Source organism: Medicago sativa, chromosome 2 (genome assembly GCF_051527215.1).
Source record: "Medicago sativa cultivar Bolivia chromosome 2, Bolivia_mono, whole genome shotgun sequence".
Classification (NCBI taxonomy): domain Eukaryota; kingdom Viridiplantae; phylum Streptophyta; class Magnoliopsida; order Fabales; family Fabaceae; genus Medicago; species Medicago sativa.
The window spans coordinates 76,531,608-76,557,345 of NC_140750.1; the positions used below are offsets into that span (position 1 = coordinate 76,531,608).

Below are 25,738 nucleotides of genomic sequence, written 5' to 3' on the forward strand. Positions count from 1 at the left end.
TCTGGTAGTGTTTAGCTTCAGCTACAAGAAATTACTTTTTGATCTTGATGATACTATTAACTGAAGTTCATTAGCCATCAAAACAAATATAGACTCCATCCTAACTTTAAATGAATGGATGTTGTGAGCTGTCACAGTATTGTCAAATAGTGATTATTGTGGTGTTGTAGTGTAGCATAATTTGAACAAATTGTTATTTTCCATGATCCGCAAACAACAACACTGAGCTGTCAACTTCACTTCTGCTGCAAAACCTCTGCTGTATATATACCATGAAGTTCAATATTGTGGAAGGGCCGAGAGGGAAGAGTGAGAGTGTGTATTGGGGGTGGGGGATTTTACATGGGTGGGTGGGGGGTGTGATTAGAGAAGGCTTGAGAAATCACAAATTCCTTGTACTGGTTGAATTCTATAGATAAGATAGATTGATTTGAACTGAATCAACTTTAAAAAGGAATGATTATTGTTCCTGTAGTGTATGATTTGTTTTTAGATGTGATATGCTTTATTGTATTATTTGTATATTATTATAGAAATTTCGTGGTTTATATTATAAAGTAGGCTTAAAGTATGATAAATCAACGTGGCCAAAAGTAGGAAAAACCAGAAGTAGGAAAAAAGGGTTGAGGTTGGTTAAAGCCTTGAAGGGATCAAGTCCTGAAGTGGAGTGAAGTTATTTGATTAATCCTGTAATAATAAAGGGGAATTAGTCACTTTAGTCCCTGAATCGGAAATGAGTCGTCACTTTAGTCCTTGAATGCAGATAAATTGCAAAATAGTCCCTGAATCTAGACTCTGTTAGTCAATTTAGTCCCTGAATGCAGACTCCATTAGTTAATTTAGTCCCTGAATGTAGACTTCGTTAGTCACTTCAGTCCCTGAAATTGACCAACAGAGTCTACATTCAGGGACTGTTTTGCAATTTCTCTGCATTCAGGGACTAAAGTGGCTACTCCTTTCCTAAAGTGACTAATTCCCCAATAATAAAAGGTCACATGTTTAGTTAGAAATAAAAAATTAAATATTTGCAAATTATTAGCGACATTCGTTTGTTCTAGATTATTGTGTGGTCACACTAGGAAACCATAATGAACACGTTTCATTAATTACATTCCAATGCATCTACCATAAAAAATTCCTAGTAGTATGCTTTGTTTAATTTACATTACAGGAGAAAACAACAAAATTCGTAGAAAACAAAACATTAGCATGTGATATTGTGATATTCTGGGGAGTTTCTGGTGCTCATGTAATTTGAAGATCCAGTTCCAAATTGATTAGAAACAAGAAATGCAAACAGACAGTGATAATCCAAGAAGACATATGATACGATGAAACAACAAATCATATCTTTATCCAAACTATAAATAGAGTTGCCTATCCATAACCACAAATATAGAGTTGAACTCCTTGGTGATTGCAAAACAAGTCAAATATTCACTTAATTGACCCATCCATTTCAATCAAGGAAATCTTGAAGCATTCCCTTTGGTATATACGTTAAGTAAGTTTAAAAGTGAGGTTTCATTATGGTACTATGAGTAGAAATTGTAAACCTCCAATATGATATGTAAACCATCACAATCTTTTCCATGTAGATTTTGGATGAACTATAAAAATATAATAAAGACCCTCTAAATTATTTTCAATTTATAAAGTTAGTACCTAAATGATCACATTACGAAATGGCTAACTTGATAGATGAATAATAGTTTAGGAACTAATTATTTTTCTATAGTCTGACCAAATAAGAGAGAGATTGACAATTTAGCTATCAATTTGAAGGTTTACTCTTTTGTGTTTGGTTATGAGTCTTATTTATAAGCAACCTAATTAAGTTGTTAGACGTAATTGATTAGCGTGCTTTAGTTAAAGTTAAATTGCCTAAATAATATTAAATTTGATTTCCTTTAAAAAAAATATTAAAGTTCGATTTTTGATTTCCTTTATTTATCTCTTAGTTAAATTTTAAATCACACATGTCTCTTTCTCTAACGACTCAGAGTTAAAACAGAAAAACAAAATTATGAGTAACATTGCCTTTTTCCAACACAAAATATAACAATTTCTAGTGACAATAATGGAAGTAATTTTCTCCAGCGAGTTCATCTTCCACCAGCAAAGAGAATTCTTAGATTTATCACAAGAATAAACATCAACAATTTGTTTAGTAGCTTAACCATAATGAGTTTTACTCATTTAGTAAACAAAGGGTTTTTGACAAGGATGTTTAGCAACAAGCCTTGAGTTGAATGCATATGCAGTGTAATAAGTTCTACTATACCACTTAAAAAAAATCTTGATGGAATTTCTAGTTCTGCAGGGGACAAAACTCCCCTTAGAATTTGAACCATGAAGCCCAAAAAACTGAGATTGACCAAAACGTTGAAGCAATATAATTCACCTCTTCATCAGACGGAGGACAGTAATCTGTAGGGTGATCATCATGAAAAATCTCACAAAACATAGTCAATTTGTGCTTGTAACGTTCTGGATTTTTGATCCAAGAAATTACATCTAGTTCTTTCTTTTTAGAAAAATATAACTATTTTTTTTTTCAACAATTGACAAGCATAATAAATTTCTAACTAGAACTTAACAAAAATAGTTAAATAATTTAATTACATTTCAGCAAACCCAAATTTTATCCCCTCGTACGCGCTTCAAGCAAAACATCAAGACTTACATATGTTCTTTGGTACCTAAAATGTTGGTTGTAAGGGTTAGTCTTCAACACCCATGAAATAAAATCAATAATAAATTAGAACATCAAATAAGAATATATAGCCATCATCAAGGAATTGGGCTAAAACATTTTTTTTTAGTTTAAAATATTTATCACTCTAAAATATACTATAAGAACAAACACAAGACTTAATGTTGTTGCAGATGCATGAAATGCAAATAGAACATGATCCGGATATCGCCCCATTTAGCATATGATAATAATCATCCCATTTGACACTTAAGAATCCATTGAATATATAACAATAATCGCCCCATTTGGCACTTAAAAATCCATTGAAATAGCCCCATTTGTCACTTAAAAATCCATTGAATCGCCCCATTTGACACTTGATAAAATAAATAATAATCGCCCTTTTTGGCACTTAATATTCCATTGAATCGCCCCATTTGGCACTTGATAAAATAATATAATAATCGCCCTTTTTGCCACTTAATAGTCCATTGAATCGCCCCATTTGACACTTAAAAATCCATCAAATGCAATGATATGCATGCTATGCACTCTTTCTTTATTTTTTTGACACTTAAACCACATAAAATAATAAACTTGCACACAACCTCTAACTCACATACACCACATAGAATCATTTTAACTCAACAACATTTTTCATTTCACAAATATGCAATCATCAATATTTACACATTCATCAAATCACATACTTTAACAAAATTGCAACTCATCAATTCTTATAATTATCAACTACAAGAAAATTAATAAAAACATAATAAATCTTTTCACTCATCCATCGAATCAAGAAGCATATCAAATTCAACATCATAACCTATCATTTTCATTTAGATCATGGTCAAGACTAGAGCCCTTACCTTGGGCGCTTTCCTTCCTAGCAAAACTCGAAACTCACTTACATTATATGGGTCTTTTTCTCCGCTAAGTCTATCCTCCAATTTGTTGCTACGATGTGTGTACGATTTCTCACACTAAGGTTTATGTGGGCTTCGCTTAACTCGCTACAATAGATGACTTTGGCTGTATCCATATGGTGAACTTCATGTTTATACATGGCGTGAGGTTTATGTTGTTGGCAGAATTAGGCTTGCGTGAGTTTAGAGAAATTTGTGAGGAATCTGTTAGTGGGAGAAACTTTGTAACTTAATTTTTGAGACAATTATAAGGTTGAGAGAATGAGAAGGAAACGTGGATTTAACAAAATGGGATTGTATCGAAAACTAGAGAGCATATATGAACAACCTAATTGAATTGCAATCCTTAAGACTTGATAGAGGTTATATTGGGAGAATGGCAGACTTAGGAATATGAGAGTGGAGTAGTGGTGGGAAATGCATCCCACGTGAATTATTTTAAGAGTTGGTTCTCCAATTTCTGTTAAGATTAAAATCAAGGAAATCACTATAGGTAAATTGAGAACTACACGTACGTTGGCAGTTTGAGAAACTACCTCCCACATTGTTAAAGAATGTATCACCACAGCAACAGCATCAATTCTTGTAAATGGAAGTCCTACTGATGAATTTCCTTTGCATCGGGGTTTGCGTCAAGGAGATCCATTATCCCCTTTTCTATTTTTGATAGCAGCTGAAGGTTTGAATGTAATGCTGAAATCGGCAGTGGATAATAATTTGTTTAAGGGGTACGCGATGGGTGATTCAAATTCGGTGGTGGTGTCCCATTTGCAGTTTGCCGATGATACGTTGTTATTAGGTGAAAAGAGTTGGGCTAATGTGAGAACTTTGAGGGCGGTGTTGACTTTGTTTGCCGAGATGTCGGGTTTAAAAGTGAATTTCCACAAAAGTTTGTTGGTTGGTGTTAATATCAGAGATTCATGGTTGACAGAGGCTGCATCTATTCTAAATTGTAAGGTGGGCAAAATTCCGTTCTTGTATCTTGGCCTCTCTATTGGAGGTGATCCTAGAAAATTAGCTTTTTGGGAGCCGGTGGTGTCTACCATTAAATCTAGATTGTCGGGGTGGCAAAGCCGTTTTCTATCCTTTGGGGGTCGATTGGTTCTTCTTAAGTCTGTCCTGACTTCGCTTCCTGTCTATGCTCTTTCCTTCTTCAAGGCTCCGTCAGGTATAATCTCTCTCATTGAATCTATTTTTAATAAATTTTTTTGGGGAGGGAGTGAGGATAACAGGAAAATTTCCTGGATCGCTTGGAGCTCTGTGTGTTTAAATAAGGAGTATGAAGGTCTGGGGGTGAGGCAGTTGAGGGAATTTAATTTAGCTTTGATGGGTAAATGGTGTTGGAGATTGTTGGTGGATAGAGGCGGGTTTTGGTATAGGGTGTTGGTGGCGAGATATGGTGAGGAGGCAGGGAGGTTGGAGGTTGGGGGCCGGAGTGTCTCTTCTTGGTGGAGGGAGGTAGCGAGGATTAGGGATGGAGTAGGAGAGGATGATGGGGGTTGGTTTGCAGGGAGGGTGTCGAGGGTGGTAGGGGATGGTTCGAATACTTTGTTTTGGTTTGATAGGTGGTTAGGAGATGTTCCTTTCTTTAGACGGTTTGCTAGATTATTTGATTTATCGACAAATAAAACGAGTACGGTGGCTGATATGTATCGATTAGGTTGGGAGGTTGGTGGGGAGGCGTGGAAGTGGCGTAGAAGGTTGTGGGCATGGGAAGAGAAGATGGTAGAGGAGTGTAGGTCTTTACTTGATAATGTTCTTTTGCAGTCGAATGTTTTTGACAGGTGGCAGTGGGATTCAAACATTATTGATGGTTACACGGTGAGAGGGGCATATCAAATTCTGACAACACCAGATTCCAACACAATTGTACAAACAGATGAACTGGTTTGGCATAAGCAGGTTCCTTCGAAGGTTTCCATTGTTGCTTGGCGCTTGTTGAAGGATAGGTTACCCACCAAATTGAATTTGCAGAGGCGCGGCTGTCTTCAAGCTTCGGACAACACTTGTATTACGGGTTGTGGATTAGCAGAATCAGCATCACATTTGTTCTTGCATTGCGAGGTCTTTAGTGCTTTATGGCAGCGTATCCGGTCTTGGATAGGCATATGGGGCGCAGATCCTCAAAACATTCATGACCATTTTTATCAGTTTATTCATTATTCAGGTTACTCGAAGGCTCGTCGGTCGTTTCTTCAATTGATTTGGTTGCTGTGTGTTTGGCTTCTGTGGACGGAACGTAATAACAGAGTATTTAATAACATAGAAACATCTATTGAGCAACTAGTAGAAAAGGCAAAATACCATTCTTTATGGTGGCTAAAGGCTCATAATGCCACGTTTGTGTATGGTTATCATCATTGGTGGTCGGACCCTTTACATTGTTTGGGTATCGACTGATTCTTGTAAATTCTTTGTTTGACTGTTTGTTTCCGGGGTGGCTCCTTAGGTACACCTTGTACTTAGGAGTGTTACACTGCCGTTGTTAATATATTTCATTTTGATTTCTTCAAAAAAAAATGATTACATTAATTTTCAAAAAAGATTACCTTTTAAAGGTCTTAAAGAGTGCCCCAGGAGCACTCGTTAACATTTCCCTATTTCTTATTAGTTCATGCAAATTGCATGTGCTAAAATGATTTATGTTGGTTACATCATGTGTACTGATTTCAATTGGATTCCACGTAGCAAGGCTTTGCCTAAGGATTTCAACTTTGACTTGGTAAAATTGGTTTCTCACTCTCCCAATAATTCTTAAGACAGGTTAACATAGCACTTAATTCACCACTCTTGCAATAAAATAATCACTAAATAATTAATATAAAATAAATCTTATGAATGATGGTTATTTTATAATAGCCACGTTGATAAACTAAAAGAAATCAATTAAATAAGTAACAGTTAAGGTTCTAATTAGTTTATAAAATTAGTTTTTTTTTTTTTTTTAAATTCTTTACACACAAAATAAGCCGTTAAATAAATAATAGATCAAGAAAAATATAAGAAAGACATATATGAAGTATAAAATATTGGGACGTTACAGTGCTTGTCTGAGGTTTCAAGCATTCCTCTAATTTGTTGTTCCATTTAGTCATGAGTTTGTTCTGAGCTAGAATGGTATCTTGTGTACCAAGCACCATGATTTGTCTTTCCGGTGTTGGTCCTCTAGCATATTGACCTTGATGATCACTATAGTTGCCATTGCTTCTTTTATTGCAAATGTATCTTCAACAATTTTCAACATTAAAGAACCACATACAGTTGCATCAAATAGTAGTTTAGCTTCTTATTGAAGACTATTGCAAAAAACATGGATTTGTGTGAACTCATCAAAGCTATGATTAGGACATCTTTTCAACATAGACTTGTATTGCTCCCATATATGTTTCACAGAAAGTTTCATCCGTTCCTTGAAAAAACAATGTAATAGTTGTCTTGGCCTCCATGAATTTGTTACGTGGAAAGAACCTTTTGACCATTGTAACATCCCGGTGGTTACACGATAGTTAATTTTTTGCTAGAAAAGGATAAACTTGTCTAATAAAAGAAAACTGGATTTTGATTTTTTTTTTTACCTAACATACTAATAAAAGAAACTTAAGCAGGAATTCTTAAAATAAAATAATTAAAAGGTTATTGTTTGAAATCTATTATTTTCTAGCAGAAGAAAAACTCACCTTCCGTATTAATCATGAGAGAATAAAAACAATTTTGTGTCTAATGGTATTCTTGACGTGGATGTGTCATAGATCGATCAAAGGTTGTTTTTATTTTATTTCGCAATTCATTTTCTTACATTCTAATTGTTTATTGTTTATCTATTTTCTATATCTGGGTATTTTTTTCTTCTATTGGTTTCTTGCATGGATTGGCTGGAATGGTTCAATCAATGAATCAAAGCGGGGCTTGTCATTTTACGCTTTTATCACTTTTCGATACATGTGTGATTTTGTCTGATTTCTATCTCTCATGTGTCCTTTGTTTTGTATGGTTTCTTTTCTTTGTTTTTGTAGATGATGCATGTAAAGAAAATTCTACACATGATCAACTTTCCTTGGACGTGAAGAAGATTGAAAGCAACAATTCTAGCGGTAAAGAGAAACACAGTAATATTAGTTCTGGTAATTTTTTTTTGTAAACAGATCTTCATTGATTAGTATTCTCATGCATATCTTATCCTGGAAAATATTTACCCTTTGACTGTTCTTTTTTAAATTATTGATGTAGGTGGCTCGATCAATAAAGCAACAGCTGATAAAAGTGCAAAATGACAAACCCCACATTTTATTATTGCTTTTCTTTGAAAAACAAGAAGAGGAATTTGTCATTTTGCACTTTTATCAACTTTTGAATTTTGATTATTTTACAATTTTTTTTTGTTTCCTTCGATTGTTTGATGCCATTTCGTTTGATATCTACTCCTCACACGTTCTTTGTTTTGTATGGGTATTTTTTCGTAGATAAAGGCAAAGTTGATTTGAATTTGAATGTGAGTGAGAAAAGGGAAGATGATTCCAAACACGATCAACTTTCATTGGACGTGAAGAATTTGGATTTAAAAGACGGGGTTTCCACAGATGAAAAAGTCGCAAAGACATTTACTTTTGATGAGCTTGCAGCTGCAACAAAGAAGTTTAGGGCAGATTGCTTTGTTGGTGAAGGAGGGTTTGGCAAGGTTTATAAGGGTTACATCGAGAAAATTAATCAGGTTCGTTAAAAGTTGTTCTCTTAAAAGAAATGAAATCATAGAACTTTTGCAATGCCTTACAATTACAAATTCATGTTCTTTGCTAAATGGTTTTCATGTTAATTTGAGGCATTTTATTGTTGGTGTAGTTTGTTGCAATAAAGCAACTTGACCCTAATGGACTTCAAGGAACAAGAGAATTTGCTGTTGAAGTGTTAACACTTAGTTTGGCAGAACACCCAAATCTTGTCAAGTTATTAGGATTTTGTGCTGAGGGAGAGCAGAGGCTTTTGGTTTATGAGTACATGCCTTTGGGATCTTTGGAGAATCATTTGCATGGTATGCTATACTGTAACCGTAAATTCTCAGTTTTCTTCGTATAACGCAGAGTGCATGTTTTGATTGACGGTGAATTTAGGGAAACCAATGTAGCACTGTGATTTTGTTAATGCTAAAAAATGTAACTTTTGCTACGTTCACAATGCCATACCGTCATTCTGCCAAATGCAGGGTCAATCCAAACATGCAGAGAATACATTGGCATAAGAATTTTTTGTTTTTGCAGCTTATATTTTTCGTTTTCTTCATTCTGTTAGATCTTCCTCCCGGGAAAAAACCACTGGATTGGAATACAAGAATGAGAATAGCTGCTGGTGTAGCTAAAGGTTTGGAGTATTTGCATGATGAAATGAAGCCTCCTGTCATATACCGTGACCTCAAATGCTCCAACATTTTGTTAGGCGATGATTATCATTCCAAGTTATCTGATTTTGGCTTGGCAAAAGTAGGTCCAATCGGAGATATGACTCATGTTTCAACAAGAGTTATGGGAACATATGGCTACTGTGCTCCAGATTACGCAATGACGGGTCAATTGACGTCCAAGTCTGACATTTATAGCCTTGGAGTTGCTCTTTTGGAGCTCATCACAGGCAGAAAGGCCTTCGACTCTAGTAAACCTGCTAAAGAACAAAATCTAGTCGCATGGGTATGTCGGTTATCTTTTATCTAACTCTGTTGTTAGAAATCATATACAATGTTTATACCTAAGCCTTGCATGTTGTACAGTATTGAAATTGTTAAATCTATAATGTATGTGATTATCCCTTAAGCTTTCTATATATCCATTAGCACTGAATGTTTCAACGAATAGTTTGATGATGATGAAGGTTGCTGATTCACTGTCACATTGTTATGTTGTTTGAGAAAACTGTTTTCTTTTGATGGTAAAATCCTTAATGCATCTTTATTCTCTTTTGCAGGCAAATCCGTTATTCAAAGACCAAAGAAATTTCTCAAAGATGGTGGATCCATTGCTTGAAGGTCAATATCCAGCGAGGGGTTTGTACCAAGCTCTTGCTGTTGCTGCTATGTGTGTTGAAGAGCAGTCTAGTATGCGGCCGGTTATAGCAGATGTGGTTGCAGCTCTAAATTACATTTCTTCGCAAAAGTATGATCCACAAGTTCATCCAATACAAAGCTCGAAATAAGGTTCATCTCCAAGTAGGACTGAAGGTCATTGACGCGTTGCAAGTAATGACTCTGAGACAGACAGATTGGGAGACTAGAAAAAGTGGAGTAGTGTTTTGAGACACTTACTTTGGAATTTGCTTTGTTATCAAATTTTGCTTTACCGGAGATAACAGGTTATTCATCTTTTTAGTTCCATCCACCTCTTTGTACGTGTGATATTACTATTCGCATTAAAGATGCTTCTCATTTGGATTCTTGTTTAGGCTCACTTCTTAGTGTTCAATGTTTAGCTCGAGCTACTACTCTTGAAGTTCATTAGCCATCAATACATATATAGTCTCCATCATAACTATTTGTTATTGTGAACTGTCAGGGTTGTCAAATAGCGGCTATAGTGCAACAGAATTTGAACAAATTGCTATTGTTCTACAATACGCTATTTAGTACAAAATATTGTGAAATAGTGGTTTGCGGCGTTACAGTGTAACAAACTCTAAACAACTATTTCAAATCTTTATCTAGTATCAACATCACATCCTCTGCAGAACCTCTAAAGATTACAGTAAAGACTGGTATGGAGAAAAGGCAGAGCGAGAGAAAGGAATGATAGAAGGCTTGGGGAGAATTCACAAATATTTACCTGTGCTGGTTGAAATTTGGGGATAGAATAGAGATGAATGTGCACCTTAATGAATCACTTTACAAAGGAATGAATGATGTGCTGTTTATGCGGTTTATTATTCATTTTATATATGATTTGTTTCATTGTAGTATCAGTATAATAAAATTGTGCTTTTCTTTTGGTACAAAAAGAGCGATATAATTTTATCTTTATATTCTGCCCAACTATGAAAATCATTTTGTATGGACATAAAAATCTTTTATTAGTTATTGATTTTCACATTTGGAAACAGTAATGAACGCGTTTCATTATGTATATTCATTGACTTAATCCTTAATTTCTGTTTTCTATCACTGTTCATAGTTGCCAATGACAAAGTTTTTCGTTCCAGCATCTTCAGCCTTCAGCCGTATTTCAGAAACATTGAATCCCATATTTCTTTCGCATCCTTGCACGGGAAACACATTGAATAACAACTTGTTAGAGAAGGTACTCAAAATAGTGTGACGACATACCTTATTTGCATGAGTCTATGTCTCAACTTGAAGCTGATCAATTCAACACTTGACTTATGTGGTGTCGCTTCTACCCTCACTACCTCAAAGCCACCGTTTTCATCAACACCGAAACAAGTCGATACATGGAGCGATGCAAATAAATGTCATTATAAATAGTAACTAATAAATGGTAGGAGTAGTTTTCTAGTAAAATATTTTTCCATATTTCTCAATTCAAAATATGGGGCACCATATTATATAACTTTTTAAATATTCACAAAAATTACAACACATTATACATTCCAAGTCATCTACCCTAAAAAATTCCAAGTAATATGCTTTGTTTAATTTACATAGAGGAGAAAACGAAACAAAAATTGTAGAAAACAAAATTTTAGCATTGTGAATATAGTTTGAAGCTCCAATTCCGAATTGATTAGAAACAAGAAGGGCAAACAGATGGTGATAATCCAACAAGACAAAGAATATAGCTACATTTCAAGAATAGTGCAATGGTGTTTAAGGAACAAATGGTTTAATTGCCTACTGCTAACAAGTGAGATGAAATTTTTTGCTACACATATAGGGAAGGAAATGGTTGTCCAGGTTGGCCAATTTTTGCCTTAACCTCTCTTTTTCCTCTGTAGCTTTATAGTTAGATCTACCTGACTTCTTTATGATGGAGTACAATAAGAATATGTTGGGTATGCTCAATTTTAGATTTATTACCTTTTGAAAAGGTTCTTGGCCTAGTCCGTTTTTTTTTCCCTTGTACTTCTCTTTTTTTTGTTAATATATTTTGTGTCATGCTTTTTGCATCACTTTGGTTAAAAGAAAAAAATAAATCTTAGTTGTCTAAGTTTAAATAGAAATCAAGAGTATATGTCTAGAATGAATAAAATTAGCACATAAAAGCATATAATTATTTTCTTATAAATATAAAAAATTGGTTATGATTAATAAGTTTGAGTTTAAACAAATGATGATATGAGAAAATATATATGCATATATGTGTGTGCAAATTTTTAAAGTAATCTTTTTTATATAAAAAAAAACATGATACTCATTGATATTCACAAATACTTGTTTAGCAGATACACGCGTGAATATGAGGGGGGCCACAAATATCAATTTTATCAAAGTGGCAAGTAACAAATGACTACTATTAAATCGGTTTTCTAATTAAGTAATATATGTAATTTTTAGAGCATACAATTATACCAATACATAAAGGAAATACATAATTTTTTGGGGCTAAACATTTTGTTGAAACAAAACCGGTTTGTACAATTTTTTTAAGGTTGTGATGATAACAAAGTATTGAAGAACAATTGAATATGCTAATATTTATTCAAGTGTGTAAGACCATAGAATAAAATCTATCGATGAATTGAACATGTATAAGAGCATCAGAAGCAATAGAGAAACTTAAAAAACTATGGTAGAAGATCTCAAGAAAGGTCAACCAGAAGTCAACATCTTGGATCAGAAGAAATGATGTTACTCATAAGCTGGAGAATCTCATCAGACTCAGAAGATCGTCAGACTCAGAAGACCCCATCAGACTTGGAAGACCCCCAGACTCAGAAGATCTCGAGGGACCCAGACTCCGCGCCAGATTTGTCTTCTTCTAAAGCTGTTTCTACCAAAGATCTGATAGTACAATTTTTGTCTTCTTATGACCATGTCTAGAAACGGACAAAGAACTTCAAGGACAAAGAAAATGAACGGATAATTCTAGTTTTAGCAATGGAATTTCAAATGACTATTCAACAACATTATCCATATCAAGTAATGGTCTAATGCCCTTGATTTGAAGCTTCTCAACGACTCTTAATGCGCTGACACTCTTTTCTAACGTCTCTCAAATCTTTGCCTATATAAGGAGTTGAAAACCTGAAGAAGAAGAACAAGACTCTGCTATTTTTACTGTGTCACTACTCTGCCAAAATCAAATAGCGCAAAAACACTTCTGAATTTCTTATCAAAGTTTGTATCTTATAAATTCTAAGTTGTAAAGAGTCTGTTTTGGATTGTATTGTTTACACCTCTGATTGTATATCAAGTGTAAAATCATATTTGTTTATCTTATATACAAATTTAAAGAATATCTGCAAGCAAACCCTAGAAAAACCCTAGGTTTGCCATTGGTTTTTTTTTTTTTTTTTTTTACAAAAATTCCCCTCTTGCGCGCCAAAATGCAAGGCCATGTGATCTTTCTGCCAATTGATGGTATCCAGCAATCAAACAATGCCATTTGTTTCCTAGTTTCTTCTATAAAGAAAATCATAGTGATTATCCAAATCTTTTGATGCATTCTTAAGTAACAATAAAAAAATTATTTTGTTACCCTAGATACAAAAACAATGATTTCATTGTCATATATATATATATATATATATATATATATATATGGGGCCTGTTAATTTACACTCACCTAAAAATACTAAGGTGTAAATTAGGAAGCTACTCCCGTCTAAAAACACTAAGGTCCAAGTTAGCAACCTACACCCACTTTATATACACTTATTTTTATAAATTTTATCAAATTGTTTACACCCACCTTACTAATTTACACCCACTTTCATTTTCCAAATATTACTTCCTTAAAAGTTTGTCTTTATTATATGTTTTGTACCTTAAGCATGTCATTCTCTTTTTTGTTTCTTTTTTTAAGGATCTTCCTAAAGATAGTTACAAAATTGCCCTTATATTTAAATTTAATTAGAATAGAAAAAAAGGGTGTTTTAGTAAAATATAAGTGGGTGTAGCTTACTAATTTACACCTTAGTATTTTTAGGTGGGTATAAATTAACAGCCCCCGTATGTGTGTGTGTGTCTATATATATATATATATATATACACACGCGCGCGCGCGCACATTTATCTTCATCCTATACATAAAAGGCTACATGGTAGACATAGATATAGGTTTCACTTTTTTAGCTACACGGTAAAAAGATTGTGTTCCAATGCATTCCAATCCTTTTTGATGTCCTTCCACTTCTATGTATAACATAGATAAGATGCAAAGAAAACAACACGAATATGATGTTATTGTCAAAAACACAAAATACCTAAACAATTCAATGAGGCTCAAATTTTTGCAAGGAATTATACAAAAGATAAGAGAAGTGATGGAATTAATATCATTAAGGAAGAATGCTGAAAAAGTTTATAACAAAAATTTAAAATAAATAAAGCATTCCTTAAATTAATTAATGATATGCTGATGTAGATTCTAGAAATAAGATTCTAGACATATTAGAGAAGTTCTTTCTTTATTAAGCTGAGATTAAATCATTGTAGGCCATAAACGTTAAGCTTTGGCTCAATATACCCAGTGAGACTAAAATAAGTTCATGTTTAGAAGAAAGTTGAGATGGGTAAAATCACATGAAACCTATAAAAAAACGAAGAAAAAAAATCATTGTCCCTGAACAATAGTGAACTATATTAAAGTCACTATGAAAAACTGTAATTTATCAATGATTAAAACCATTAGCCATATCCAGATTATGATCTTTAAGTTTTATTGCTAAGAAAATAAAAATAAATTAAAAGACAAAAAAAAGGAAGGAAATCAATGTAGAAAAATCAAAATGCTTCACAAACAGATTTGTAGAAATGGATAACAAAGATGTGCAAAACAATCAAGAGAAAGAAAAGTGAAAATAGTATGAAATATCTTTCTATCTAGCATAATTTCGGCATGCTCTTCCATTGATTTTGTCGAGCAGAGGTAGATGACGAAGGCTATAATGCTTGAATTGATAAAAATGTGGGAAATGCCTGAAAACTCAATAAAACAAAATGACCCATTTTTCTTTTCCTTCGATTTTCTTCTTTATTGCTTTTTTTTGGATAGAAAGATAGAGGAGGTAGTGGAGATAAAGAAAACATGGTACTTTTTTTGCAAATCAAGGTTGATGTCGACGACATCGGTTGAGTGAGGGAGAGAGCGTATCTGTCGTTTAGGGTTCCAGAAGAATGAAAAGTGATGAAGAGAGGAGAGGACCCGGATTTGGTGAGGAAAATTGGGTTTGGCCCAATTCGTGTTTGTTTTGGGAGGTGTATGCCAAAATCGATGGTGGGAATAACAATATATCCAAAATCGCATTTTTTTTTATTGAATTTTATAGAACAATTTCAAACCTAAAGATGGTATCATATAATTTTTAAAATATATACACCTTCAAATATATCTCAAAAAAATTATTCAAAAAATTATTCAAATTAAAAATAATATAAATAATGAAATGGTGATTGTTGTTATTGAACTTCAATTTATTTTTAAATTTTAATGCCTACTTCATTTGTTTTGATGTCCAATCAAGATTTAAGTATATTGTTTAATAAATACATTTTTCATATCACTTATCGTATTTCTCTTTTTGAAAATCACTAAATATGGCTGTTATCGTATTTTTCAAAACATATTTCAAGATATTTTCCTAATACGAATGAAAGTTGAATATACTTACAAGATGAATTCTCCCTTTTCTGCAAAGTATACATAACCTTTAACCGAAGAATATTAAAAAATTTGAACATGCATTTTGTTCAATAATGATGTCCGCCTCTGAGTAGAATTTCAGAATCAAAATTCTAATCAAAAGGAACAATGATCTTCTGATCAGAACCTCTGATGAGAATCACCTATAATTGAGTTGATCTAATATAGTTTGCAAAGAAGTGTTTTAGAATGTTTGTTAATTAATGTTATTATTACTCATGTGATGTTGTAATCAAGTTTCACCTATATTATATTTAACCTGTTTTTAATTTAATGTGCTTATATGTTGTGCTCATCATTGACCTATGCGAAGCACGAGACCGCTATGTTTTTTTTTTTTACTAAAATGCTCCCACAAGGCGCCAAAATACAAGCCAATGTGACATTTCTACCCATCGATGATATCCAGCAATCAAACCATGTCATTTGTATCATAATTTCTTCTATGAAGCTACCTTTATTCATTGGTTCAATTGGCTCAATATTGCATGCTTTCCTCTACATCAAAATCATCATGCAAATCTAATTATTATCAAATCTTATGATGCATTCTTGAGCAACAATAAAAAGATTTTGTTAACCTAGATAAGAAAACAACGATTTCGTTGCCACCCTATACATAAATGCTACATCTAGGCATAGAGGTTGCAATTATACAAAAGTGATACATCTTGAACATAGATATGTGCACTTCTCTATGGACCTTTATCGTCACCCAATACATCAAAGATACATAAACATACTTAGGTGACATACACCCTTGTACCTCCACATAGAAATGCAACATGTGACATTTTCTCTCTCTCTCTCTCTCTCTCTCTCTCTCTCTCTCTCTCTCTCTCTCTTATGTGTATTAGGTGTCATGTTTTGGTTGGTTGCAAAAAGGGTGGTACAATGTGTGTATGGGAAAATAGTGTTTATGTATTTTTATTCATACATAAAGGCTACATGGTAGGCTTCGACATAGTCAGTAAAATGACAATATTTCAAGTTTACAGGAAAAACTATAAATCTAGACATAAAAGTTGCAATTATTAGTAACAAGTGATCTAATTATTACCAAATCTTTTGATGCATTCTTGAGCAACAATATAAATATTTTGTTAGTCTAGATAAGAAAACAATGATTTTGTTGCCACCCTATACATAAAGGCTACATCTAAGCATAGATAGGTACATTGTTCTATGCACCTTTGTCGCTGTCATATACATAAAGGCTACATGATAAACTTTGACTTTAGTTAGAAAAATGACAATATTTTAAGTTTAATATGCTTTTAATTTATTGTGATCATCATTGACCTGTGCTTCACGATCTAGTTTGTAAATAAAATAAGTCTCTTGCCTAAGTGCTTGAGCATTATAAGTCTCTTTCAGTTGTGATTGAGCATTGAAAGTCTCTTGCTTGTGTGCTTGAGCAGTAGTGATTGAACATTGGAAGTCTCTTGCATGTGTGTTTGAGCATTGAAAGTCTCTTGCTCATGTGTATGAGCATTTGGAAGTCTCTTGGTTGTGTCCTTGAACATTTGTAATCAGTTGTGATTATAGTGAAATCCCTTGGAAGTGCAAGGGGACTGGACTACTCCTGGATTGTAGGAGGAACTAGCTAGTATAATCTCTCTCTCTCTCTCTCTCTCTCTCTCTCTCTCTCTCTCTCTCTCTCTCTCTCTCTCATTCTTGTATTTTTCTCACATTCATATTTATTGGTCAATTTTACCTTCCACTTACCATTAAAATAACAAGTTGATTTAATAAAACATGTAACCGATTCTCTTAAAAAAAAAAAGGAAGAAATAAAGCCCAAAAAGGTAGTGAATTACACACACACACACACACACATATGTCCTCGTGAGCTTAGCTCAGTTGGTAAGAACAATGCATAAGATATGCAAGGTCCGGAGTTCAAACATCGGCCACCACAAAAAAAAATATAACAATATATAAAATGGATATAGCTTTTTGGGCTGGACCCTTTCTTCTATCTTTATTCTTTATTTAAACTATTTTATCATATTATTTAAATTATCAATAGAAAATAGATAAATCTCATTAGAATAAGAACAATCTACAACAATAGGAACAATATTGAACATTATAAAAACCCCTTATTTTGAATTTTTTAAAAAGTATTGTGTTTTGATATAACATTTTTTCTTTTCAATTTTACCATTCACGCAATTTGTTTAAAAAATTGATCGTTTTTTGTCAATTAGAGTAGAAAGACGAGCATGTTAATGACCATATCAAAGTTAATAAATTAATAAAGTAACTTTTTTTAAATAAGAAACTATTAATGAGTTAGTATATATCATATATATATATATAAAATAAAAAATTAAATAAATTTTAGAGAATATTTTGTTTTTTAAATTTATTAAAAAGTTACTTACTTAATTACTTTTGATTACTTACAAAAAAAATATTAAAAAGTTGACGTTGACTTTCATTTTAACATTAATTCACCTAATAAAAATTGGAAATTAATTAAAAATTAAATTAAATATTTAGTGGATAGGATCAAATTAATATTTGAAATTTGTCGAGATTTTTCGTCAGATAATAAAATACTTGTTTTGGGAAATTGATTTTTTTAAAAAACTTCAACTTCATAGAATTTAAAATATAAAATAACAGTAATAAATTATTTGACATTCAAAAAATAATATAAATATTAAATTATTTGATATAAGTTATTATTAATTTTTTTTTGCCAAATAAAATTATAATAAGTTTTTTTATATCCCATATCTGTTCTAATTATAGTTAAATTTTTCTATTTAAATAGAATTCAACTATTTTTTTTAATAATTTATTTTAAAAACTTGGTATCCAGTCCAAAATCCATCTAATTCAAAGAATCTAATTGCACCGTTCACTTGTGTGGCCCATTGTTTTTTATAATTAAGTAATATATGTACTTTTTTTTTTGAGGTAAGTAATATATGTACTATTTAGTGTATAATACATTAATTAAAAACTTTACAAAAAAAGTATTAAATTTATTAATTTAAAAAATATTAAATTTTTTGAAATGTTTATGTTAAAGTTAATTTAAACATTAATTCACCTAAGAAAAATTTAAATATTTAATGTATGAAACAAGCAATTGGACTTCGGTGTTTAGTGAACCTGCACCAATGACGAATCGTTTGATAGAACCCGAGTTCTATTCTTGAAATTTGCTGAGATGTTTATGCCAAATGAAGAAAACAGTTTCGATAAATTGAAAAAACAAAAATTAAACTCTAGGATTTTAAAAAGTAAAATTGTTTAAAGTTTATTGAAAAAATTATGTTAAATTCAAAAAATATTAAAAGCATTAAAACTATTGAAACTAGTTGAAAGATGGGCATGTTATTGCGCTTAATTGCATATATCAATTTTGACATATACTGTTATCAAATATTTTTACCAAATAAGATTAAAATAATTTGAAGATCTAATTTCACTGTCCATTTGTAGAGTCCATTTAAAGGTAGAGTAAAGTTCTATATGGATTAGTTGAATCTCAAACAAGAGCACACCCCAAATTTCTAAATCAACGCCAAATCAACCAAAATGAATCAATTGGATAAACAATTCTCTAAATAAAAAAAATAAAAAAAACTTAACGTGTTGTGTTTATGCCTTAAAATCTCAAGTTTAAATGACGGAGCTGCAATGGCGTGGTCTGCAGGTCAAGCCCTTTATTTAACTTTTTTTTTTTTCATTCATAGCAATTATTTATTTGATTTTTTTTCATCCATAGTAATAATTGGTGATTGCATCAAATGAATCTGTTCAAAATTTCATCCACATTAAATGTCTGCGCAATTGTTTCCTAATTTATAAAAATAATTATTTCCTTAAAAAAACAATTATGCCCCTATATAATTCCTTGTAGTAACCAGAAAAAAAAAATATAATTCCTTGTATTCCTTCTTCACTTTTTTAGTTCATCTTGTTTCTCATCTTTTACTTTACCAAAATGCAATGCTTGATGTGGATGTGTCGTAGCTCGACCAAAGGTTAATTTTTTTATTGATGGGCTTGTTTGTTCTTCATCATGCAGATTCTTTGAATGCTTCTGTTGTTTTCTTGTGCAAATTGTTGATGCAACTGATTTATATTGCAATTTTTTTCATGGTTTAGGCTTAAACTTTAATGTTTAGGATTTACAATATATGATTGTTCCTGTTGTATCAAAGGTTTTTCTTAGAGGAGGTTTGTTCTTCATGATGCAAATTCTTGAATGCTTCCGTTTTTTTTATTTGACATGTGTAAATTTTATTGTAACTGTTCCTATTTTATATTGCAATTTTTTTATGATTTAGGTTTAAAATTTGTGACTGTTCATGTTTTAGACGGCAATAAATCTTGTTGGTCAGAGAAACGTTTCCATGTAGTAGATTTTCTCACTGTGAGTTTTGATGGAATATTTTGAAGTTCAGATTCTAATTGTTTATTTATAGCCTATATCAGTTTTTTTTTTCCTTCTATTTGATGCTTACATGGTTCGATCAATGAATCATAGCAGGGCTGTTATTTTGTACTTTTATCCATTTTCGATGCATGTGCAATTTTGTTTGATTTCTATTCCTCACGTGTTCCTTGTTTCATATGGTTTTTTTTCTTTGTTTTGTATTTTTTTTTTTTTGTAGGTGATGAAAGTGAAGATGATCCTAAACATGATCAACTTTCCTTGGATGTGAAGAAGATTGAGAGCATTGATTCTAGCCATATAGAGAAGCACAGTAATATCAGTTCAACTATTATTTTATTTTATTTTATTTTATCAATGGATCTTCATTGATTAATATTCTCATGCAATTTTTATCATTGGATCTTTACATTACATAAAATAAATGAAATTCTTCATGTGGGTGTGTCTTAGAATGACTTGATCAATAAATCAAATTTGATAAAAGCGCAAAATGACAGACCCCGTTTTTTTTTATTAAAAAAAGTAGAGCTTGTTAGTTTGCGCTTTTATCTACTTTGAATTTCAATTATTTTCATTTTTTTCCATTCGTCTTATTCGATTGTTTGATACATGTGTCATTTTGTTTGATTTCTATTCCTTACGTGTTCTTTGTTTTGTTTCGATTGTTTTTTGTAGACAAGGTTAAAGTTGATTCGAATGTGAGTGAGAAAACGGAAGATGAATTAAAAGATGGGGTTTCCACTGATGGAAAACTTGCAAAGACATTTACTTTAGATGAGCTTGCAGCCGCAACAGAGAATTTTAGTGTAGATTGCTTTATTGGTGAAGGAGGGTTTGGCAAGGTTTATAAGGGTTACCTCCAGAAAACTAATCAGGTTCGTTAAAAATTGTTCTCTTAAAAGAAATGAAATCATAGAACTTTTGCAATGCCTTACACATTCATGTTCTTTAGTAAGTGGTTTTCATCTTAATTTGAAGCATTTTACTGTTTGTGTAGTTTGTTGCAATAAAGCAACTTGACCCCGAAGGCATTCAAGGAACAAGAGAATTTGTTGTTGAAGTGTTAACACTTAGTTTGGCAGAACACCCAAATCTTGTCAAGTTATTAGGGTTTGGTGCTGAGGGAGATCAAAGGCTTTTGGTTTATGAGTACATGCCTTTGGGATCTTTGGAGAGTCATTTGCATGGTATGCTTTATTGTTATCCTAAACTCTCATTTTTCTTTAAATAACGTATAGTGCATGTCTGGATGGACGGTGAATTTAGTGAAACCAATGTAGCATTTTGATCTTGTTAACGTTCCAAAATGTAACTTTTACTAACAATGTCATACCGTGATTCTGCCAATTAAACTCAGGATCAATCCAAACATGCAGAGAATAAATTGGCATAAGTGTTCTTTATTTTTGTTGCTTATGTTTTTCGTCTTCTTCGTTCTGTTAGATCTTCCTCCTGGGAAGAAACCACTGGACTGGAATACACGAATGAGAATAGCTGCTGGTGTAGCTAAAGGTTTGGAGTATTTGCATGATGAAATGAAGCCTCCTGTCATATACCGTGACCTCAAATGCTCCAACATTTTGTTAGGCGACAATTATCATCCCAAGTTATCTGATTTTGGCTTGGCAAAAGTAGGTCCAGTGGGTGATAAGACTCATGTTTCAACAAGAGTTATGGGAACATATGGCTACTGTGCTCCAGAGTATGGAATGACAGGTCAATTGACGTTCAAGTCTGACATTTATAGCTTTGGAGTTGCTCTTTTGGAGCTCATCACAGGCAGAAAGGCCTACGACGAGAGTAAACCTTCTAAAAAACAAAAAATAGTCGAATGGGTATGTCGGTTAACTTTTATCTAACTATATTGTTGGAAATCATATATGTTGTTTATACCTAAGCCTTCCTTGTTGTATATAGTATTGAAGTTGTCAAGCTATAATGTAAGTGATTATGCATTAAGCTTTCTATATATCCCTTTTAGAACTGAACAAATGTTTCAATGAATAGTTTGACGATGAAGGTTGCTGGTTCATTGTCACATTGTTGTGCTGTTTGTGAAAGTTATTTTCATTTTATGGTAAAATCCTTACCTTATGCATCTTTATTCGCTTTTGTAGGCAACTCCGTTATTCAAAGACGAAAAAAATTTCTCAAAGATGGCGGATCCATTGCTCAATGGTCAATATCCAGCAAGGGGCTTGTACCGCGCTCTTGCTATTGCTTCTATGTGTGTTGTAGAGGAGTCTAATAACCGGCCGGTTATAACAGAGGTGGTCAAAGCTCTAGATTTCCTTGCTTCTCAAAAATATGTACCACGAGTTCATCCAATACAAAGGTCGAGATATGGTTCATCTTCTTCAAGAAGTAGGGTTGAAGGTCATAGACGCGTTACTAGTAATGTCTCAGAGAAAGACAGACTGGGAAATTAGTAAAAGTGTAGTAGTGTTTTGAGACACTTACATTATAATTTACCTTGTTATAAAATATTTCTTTATAGGAGATAACAGGTTCCTCTTAAATTACTATTTTGCATTAAAGATACTTCTCATTAGGATTCTTGTTTTGGCTCACTTCTTAGTGTTCAATGTTTAGATCCAACTTATAATGTTGGTATTAATTGAAGTCTATTAGCCATCAATACATATAAAGTCTCCATGTAACTATAATTGAATGGTTGTATGTTATTGTCAAATAGCGCTATTGTGTAGTGAAATTTGAACAAATTGCTATCGTTCTGCTATACATTATTTAACACAATATTATAAGATAAGGGTTTACGATATTACAACGTAACAAAATGTGGCTACACCTACTAAGATATAAGCAACATCATTTGGTTCTCTTCGACTAAATTCAACATGAGAGTTTGTGAACTGAGAAGCAAAACTATGTTTACAAGCTAATATGACATATCCAAATTTCGTAGTATCATCTCGAAGTTGTTGTGTATTCGGTAACTCGAGATCTCACACCAATAAAATTTAGATCTGTGGGGAAAGTATCAATGACAACCAATAACCAAAATAACCACAAGCAACAACAACCTAGCAACCACTCACGTGTTTCCCCCAAAAGGCATCAACCCTTTCCCAAGAGCTTCATCTTTTGGTTCTCCTGGATTCACATTTGGACACTTTGAATCTCACCCAAAGACCATCAACCCTTAGTTTCTAAGTTCCTTAAACGTTCTCTCCTTTGGTTTGCATGAGATTCTCAAGCTCTCTCAACCAATGGGTAAAATGATGCTATCCACACAAAAGCCAGTTTTTTATTTAATTTTTTTATGTGTTAATATCTTATGTGCACAATAATCATAATCCAAAATTAAATATTAAATAATATTTTAAAAATTTAAATATAATATATTTGTTGAAAATAATTATATTAAATTAAATTAGACATTGACTAAATCAATCAAAAAATAATTAGAAATTAATTAAAAAAATTAATATAAATATTAAATGAATATGATCAAAGTAATATATGTAGTTTGTTGATATTTATGCTTCTCAACCCGAAAAATTATGTTGGTTGCCATCATCTTGTAGAACGCATCACTCGATCTGGGTTCCTAGGTTTTGCGTCCTGATGACATGTTGTCATTACATTTTATTTATTTATTTATTTATCAGTATTGATGTTTTTATTGAGTCTTTAGCAATTTTAGACAGCCTAGAGGTGCAAAAAGCAGGATTTTACAAGAAGTTGAGTTTAAAGCATCATGTCATGATTTTCTACATTGTGATACGATTTCACCCATAAATTGGAGTTTGTTCTTGCCTATTTCATCGTGACACGATTGCATAATCGTGACACACAATTTGGAGGAGCGCCAAAGTTGGATTTTGAATTTTAAGAGGTTATCGTGTCACGATTTTTGTCATCGTGACAAGATTTTAGGCGCCCAAGACCTTGCCAATATAAGCTAAACTTGTTTTCAGGAAGAGGATTATGAATTTTGGTGATTTGAAGCACAGATTTGAGAGCAGAAGATTGAAGAGGTGACCTTTTACCAAACTCATTGCCAGTTCCTTGTATGTTAGTTTGCTTCATTTGAATTTGTTATTTGTAATCTTTATTATGAGTACCCAAGTTCTTAGTGATTAGATCTGGAGATGAAACTTGTTGAATCTTTTTGAACCATGTAGATTGTGAAACTCTATCTATGATAATGCAATTCTAGTCTTTATTCAGTTAAATTTGTGTTTAATGCCTTTTATACAATGATCATATATAATTTGAATGTAAAGAATGGATTACTACTGATTCTAGATTTCTGCTTGAATCTAATTTAACTGTTCAATTAAACATGGTTAGTATAGGAATGAATAATTGTTTAAGGACAAAACTTACATAGGTACTGTTCATACTGGTGTCCAATAAAAAACTGACACATTTCAATTAGTCCAACTCACATCTAACGGTGTTGCTTCTATACTCTCTCCGTCAAAAAAAGATAGCTCTGTTACCATTCCTTCAACCTCAACACCAACGTTAATGCCCAATAACAACAACGGTTTTGATTTCCTCAATCGTTGGTGTTGTCAGTTCCCCATCCTCCGACCAATGGCTCTCCGATCCAATCTTCCACAACAGGGTAATCGATGACATCGCGGGAAAATCCACCATCGTCGGCGCCGACACGAAAGCGGGAGAAAGTAGAGGAGAACAACTTCTATTAGTATAGGGTCTGCTGCACCATACTCCCTAACCATTTTGCTACCAATGTGAAAATCTTTGCAATAGTATGTATGTAGGTGCAAAGTTGTGATTAGTATTGTATAGTTTAATTTAGTTTTAGTGACGGAGGAGCATTCATGTAACACCCACGACGTGGCTTTCGATATCCCGCCAGTTGGATACGAAAGGTTCCCGCCAGTTGGAACGGGCACTATCCGTAAGGATGACCCCACGTTAATAAGAGGAACCGAATCACATCGAAATGAGAGGGATCCGGAGGCCGTGTAGGTATGGGACTACATGGTTGAAGGAAGGCTTATAAGAATTGTTAGGTACTACCCATATCAACAAGATGCATCTTCTTTTCGGTAGCCCATTCCATAAGAACTCCACAGCGTGCTTGGCTTGGAGTAGTACTAGGATGGGTGACCTACCGGGAAGTTTCCCGATAAGCATGTGAGTGAGGACAAAGCATGCTGAAAAGACTCGTGTTGGTTTGTGGGGTTAGTCGGCAATCCTAAAAGCAGTCTGGGATGTTACAATTTGGTATCAGAGCAGGTCGATTCAGACCGTGCCTTGGGTCATTAGAATTCAATAAAATGCAGTGGGACCATTGGGTTCCGGATATTTATTCTAAATGTCATGTCTAGCTGAGCCTGATCAACTCAAACTAGTACATGACAGTTAGAACTAATGTCCGAGAGCTGAATAGGACCTAGGAAGAATGAAGCGCATAAAGAAGGAAAGTTAGGTTTTATAACGAATCATGATAAGGAAGTATTTAATGCCAAAAGGTGGCTGGTGATTTGTGAAGATGGAAATTCGTCAGGAATGGATAGAAAATGTTATGAGTAAGACGGAATACTTTTGATATTATTAAACAGCACTTCATACATGGATACAAGAGATTCGGGGATGATTGTAACCTTAACAAGAACCGCAATATAAGAAATATGATGTAAGGTATGAAGAAATTGTCAGATAATTAATGGAATCCAAAAGCTCTCAATGGATGTAGAGTACGTAATAAGCGAAGGACTCAAACTCTCAGAACGAGAAAAATTTTAATGCTTGAGTTGTTAAATGAATTAATTGGAAATTAAAGTAAATTATTTTGGAGCAGACAAGGAAAACCCCTCAATGCAGTCATTGAATGGACAATACAACAGATAAGTTCAGTCAGATTAGCCGTACCCCCCGAATCTTAAGT

At 33.0% G+C, this 25,738-nt stretch overlaps 2 protein-coding genes and 1 non-coding gene across 4 annotated transcripts; all 3 read left to right on the top strand.

Moving 5' to 3' along the window:
- The first annotated feature begins 6,962 nt into the window (after positions 1–6,962).
- Positions 6,963–7,072, top strand: LOC146950878 (small nucleolar RNA R71). Its single transcript, XR_015029541.1, has one exon. It is a non-coding gene; the product is annotated as a small nucleolar RNA R71 (small nucleolar RNA).
- A 324-nt stretch (positions 7,073–7,396) lies between these two features.
- LOC146950879 (putative serine/threonine-protein kinase PBL7) lies at positions 7,397–10,739 on the top strand. 2 transcript variants are annotated; one of them, XM_085746825.1, is made up of 6 exons: positions 7,397–7,751; positions 8,091–8,338; positions 8,467–8,656; positions 8,914–9,305; positions 9,580–9,963; positions 10,164–10,739. In XM_085746825.1, exons 1-5 carry the CDS (start codon positions 7,508–7,510, stop codon positions 9,805–9,807), a joined length of 1,302 nt encoding a protein of 433 aa, XP_085602951.1. In that variant the 5' UTR covers positions 7,397–7,507; the 3' UTR covers positions 9,808–9,963; positions 10,164–10,739. The 2 variants fall into 2 exon arrangements, with proteins under 2 accessions (XP_085602951.1, XP_085602952.1); XM_085746826.1 differs by having other exon boundaries at positions 7,430–7,721.
- An 8,849-nt stretch (positions 10,740–19,588) lies between these two features.
- LOC146950880 (putative serine/threonine-protein kinase PBL7) lies at positions 19,589–22,495 on the top strand. The gene is made up of 6 exons (XM_085748687.1): positions 19,589–19,628; positions 20,066–20,158; positions 20,524–20,723; positions 20,846–21,035; positions 21,292–21,683; positions 21,966–22,495. Exons 1-6 carry the CDS (start codon positions 19,589–19,591, stop codon positions 22,275–22,277), a joined length of 1,227 nt encoding a protein of 408 aa, XP_085604813.1. The 3' UTR covers positions 22,278–22,495.
- Positions 22,496–25,738: the final 3,243 nt, after the last annotated feature.

Coding starts and splice junctions, on each gene's coding strand:
- LOC146950879 (XM_085746825.1), top strand. CDS start 7,508: ATGGTTCAATCAATGAATCAAAGCGGGGCTTGTCATTTTACGCTTTTA. Junction 7,752..8,090: donor ACACAGTAATATTAGTTCTG/GTAATTTTTTTT, acceptor ATTTTTTCGTAG/ATAAAGGCAAAGTTGATTTG. Junction 8,657..8,913: donor TTTGGAGAATCATTTGCATG/GTATGCTATACT, acceptor TCATTCTGTTAG/ATCTTCCTCCCGGGAAAAAA.
- LOC146950880 (XM_085748687.1), top strand. CDS start 19,589: ATGATTGTTCCTGTTGTATCAAAGGTTTTTCTTAGAGGAG. Junction 20,159..20,523: donor TAGCCATATAGAGAAGCACA/GTAATATCAGTT, acceptor TGTTTTTTGTAG/ACAAGGTTAAAGTTGATTCG. Junction 21,036..21,291: donor TTTGGAGAGTCATTTGCATG/GTATGCTTTATT, acceptor TCGTTCTGTTAG/ATCTTCCTCCTGGGAAGAAA.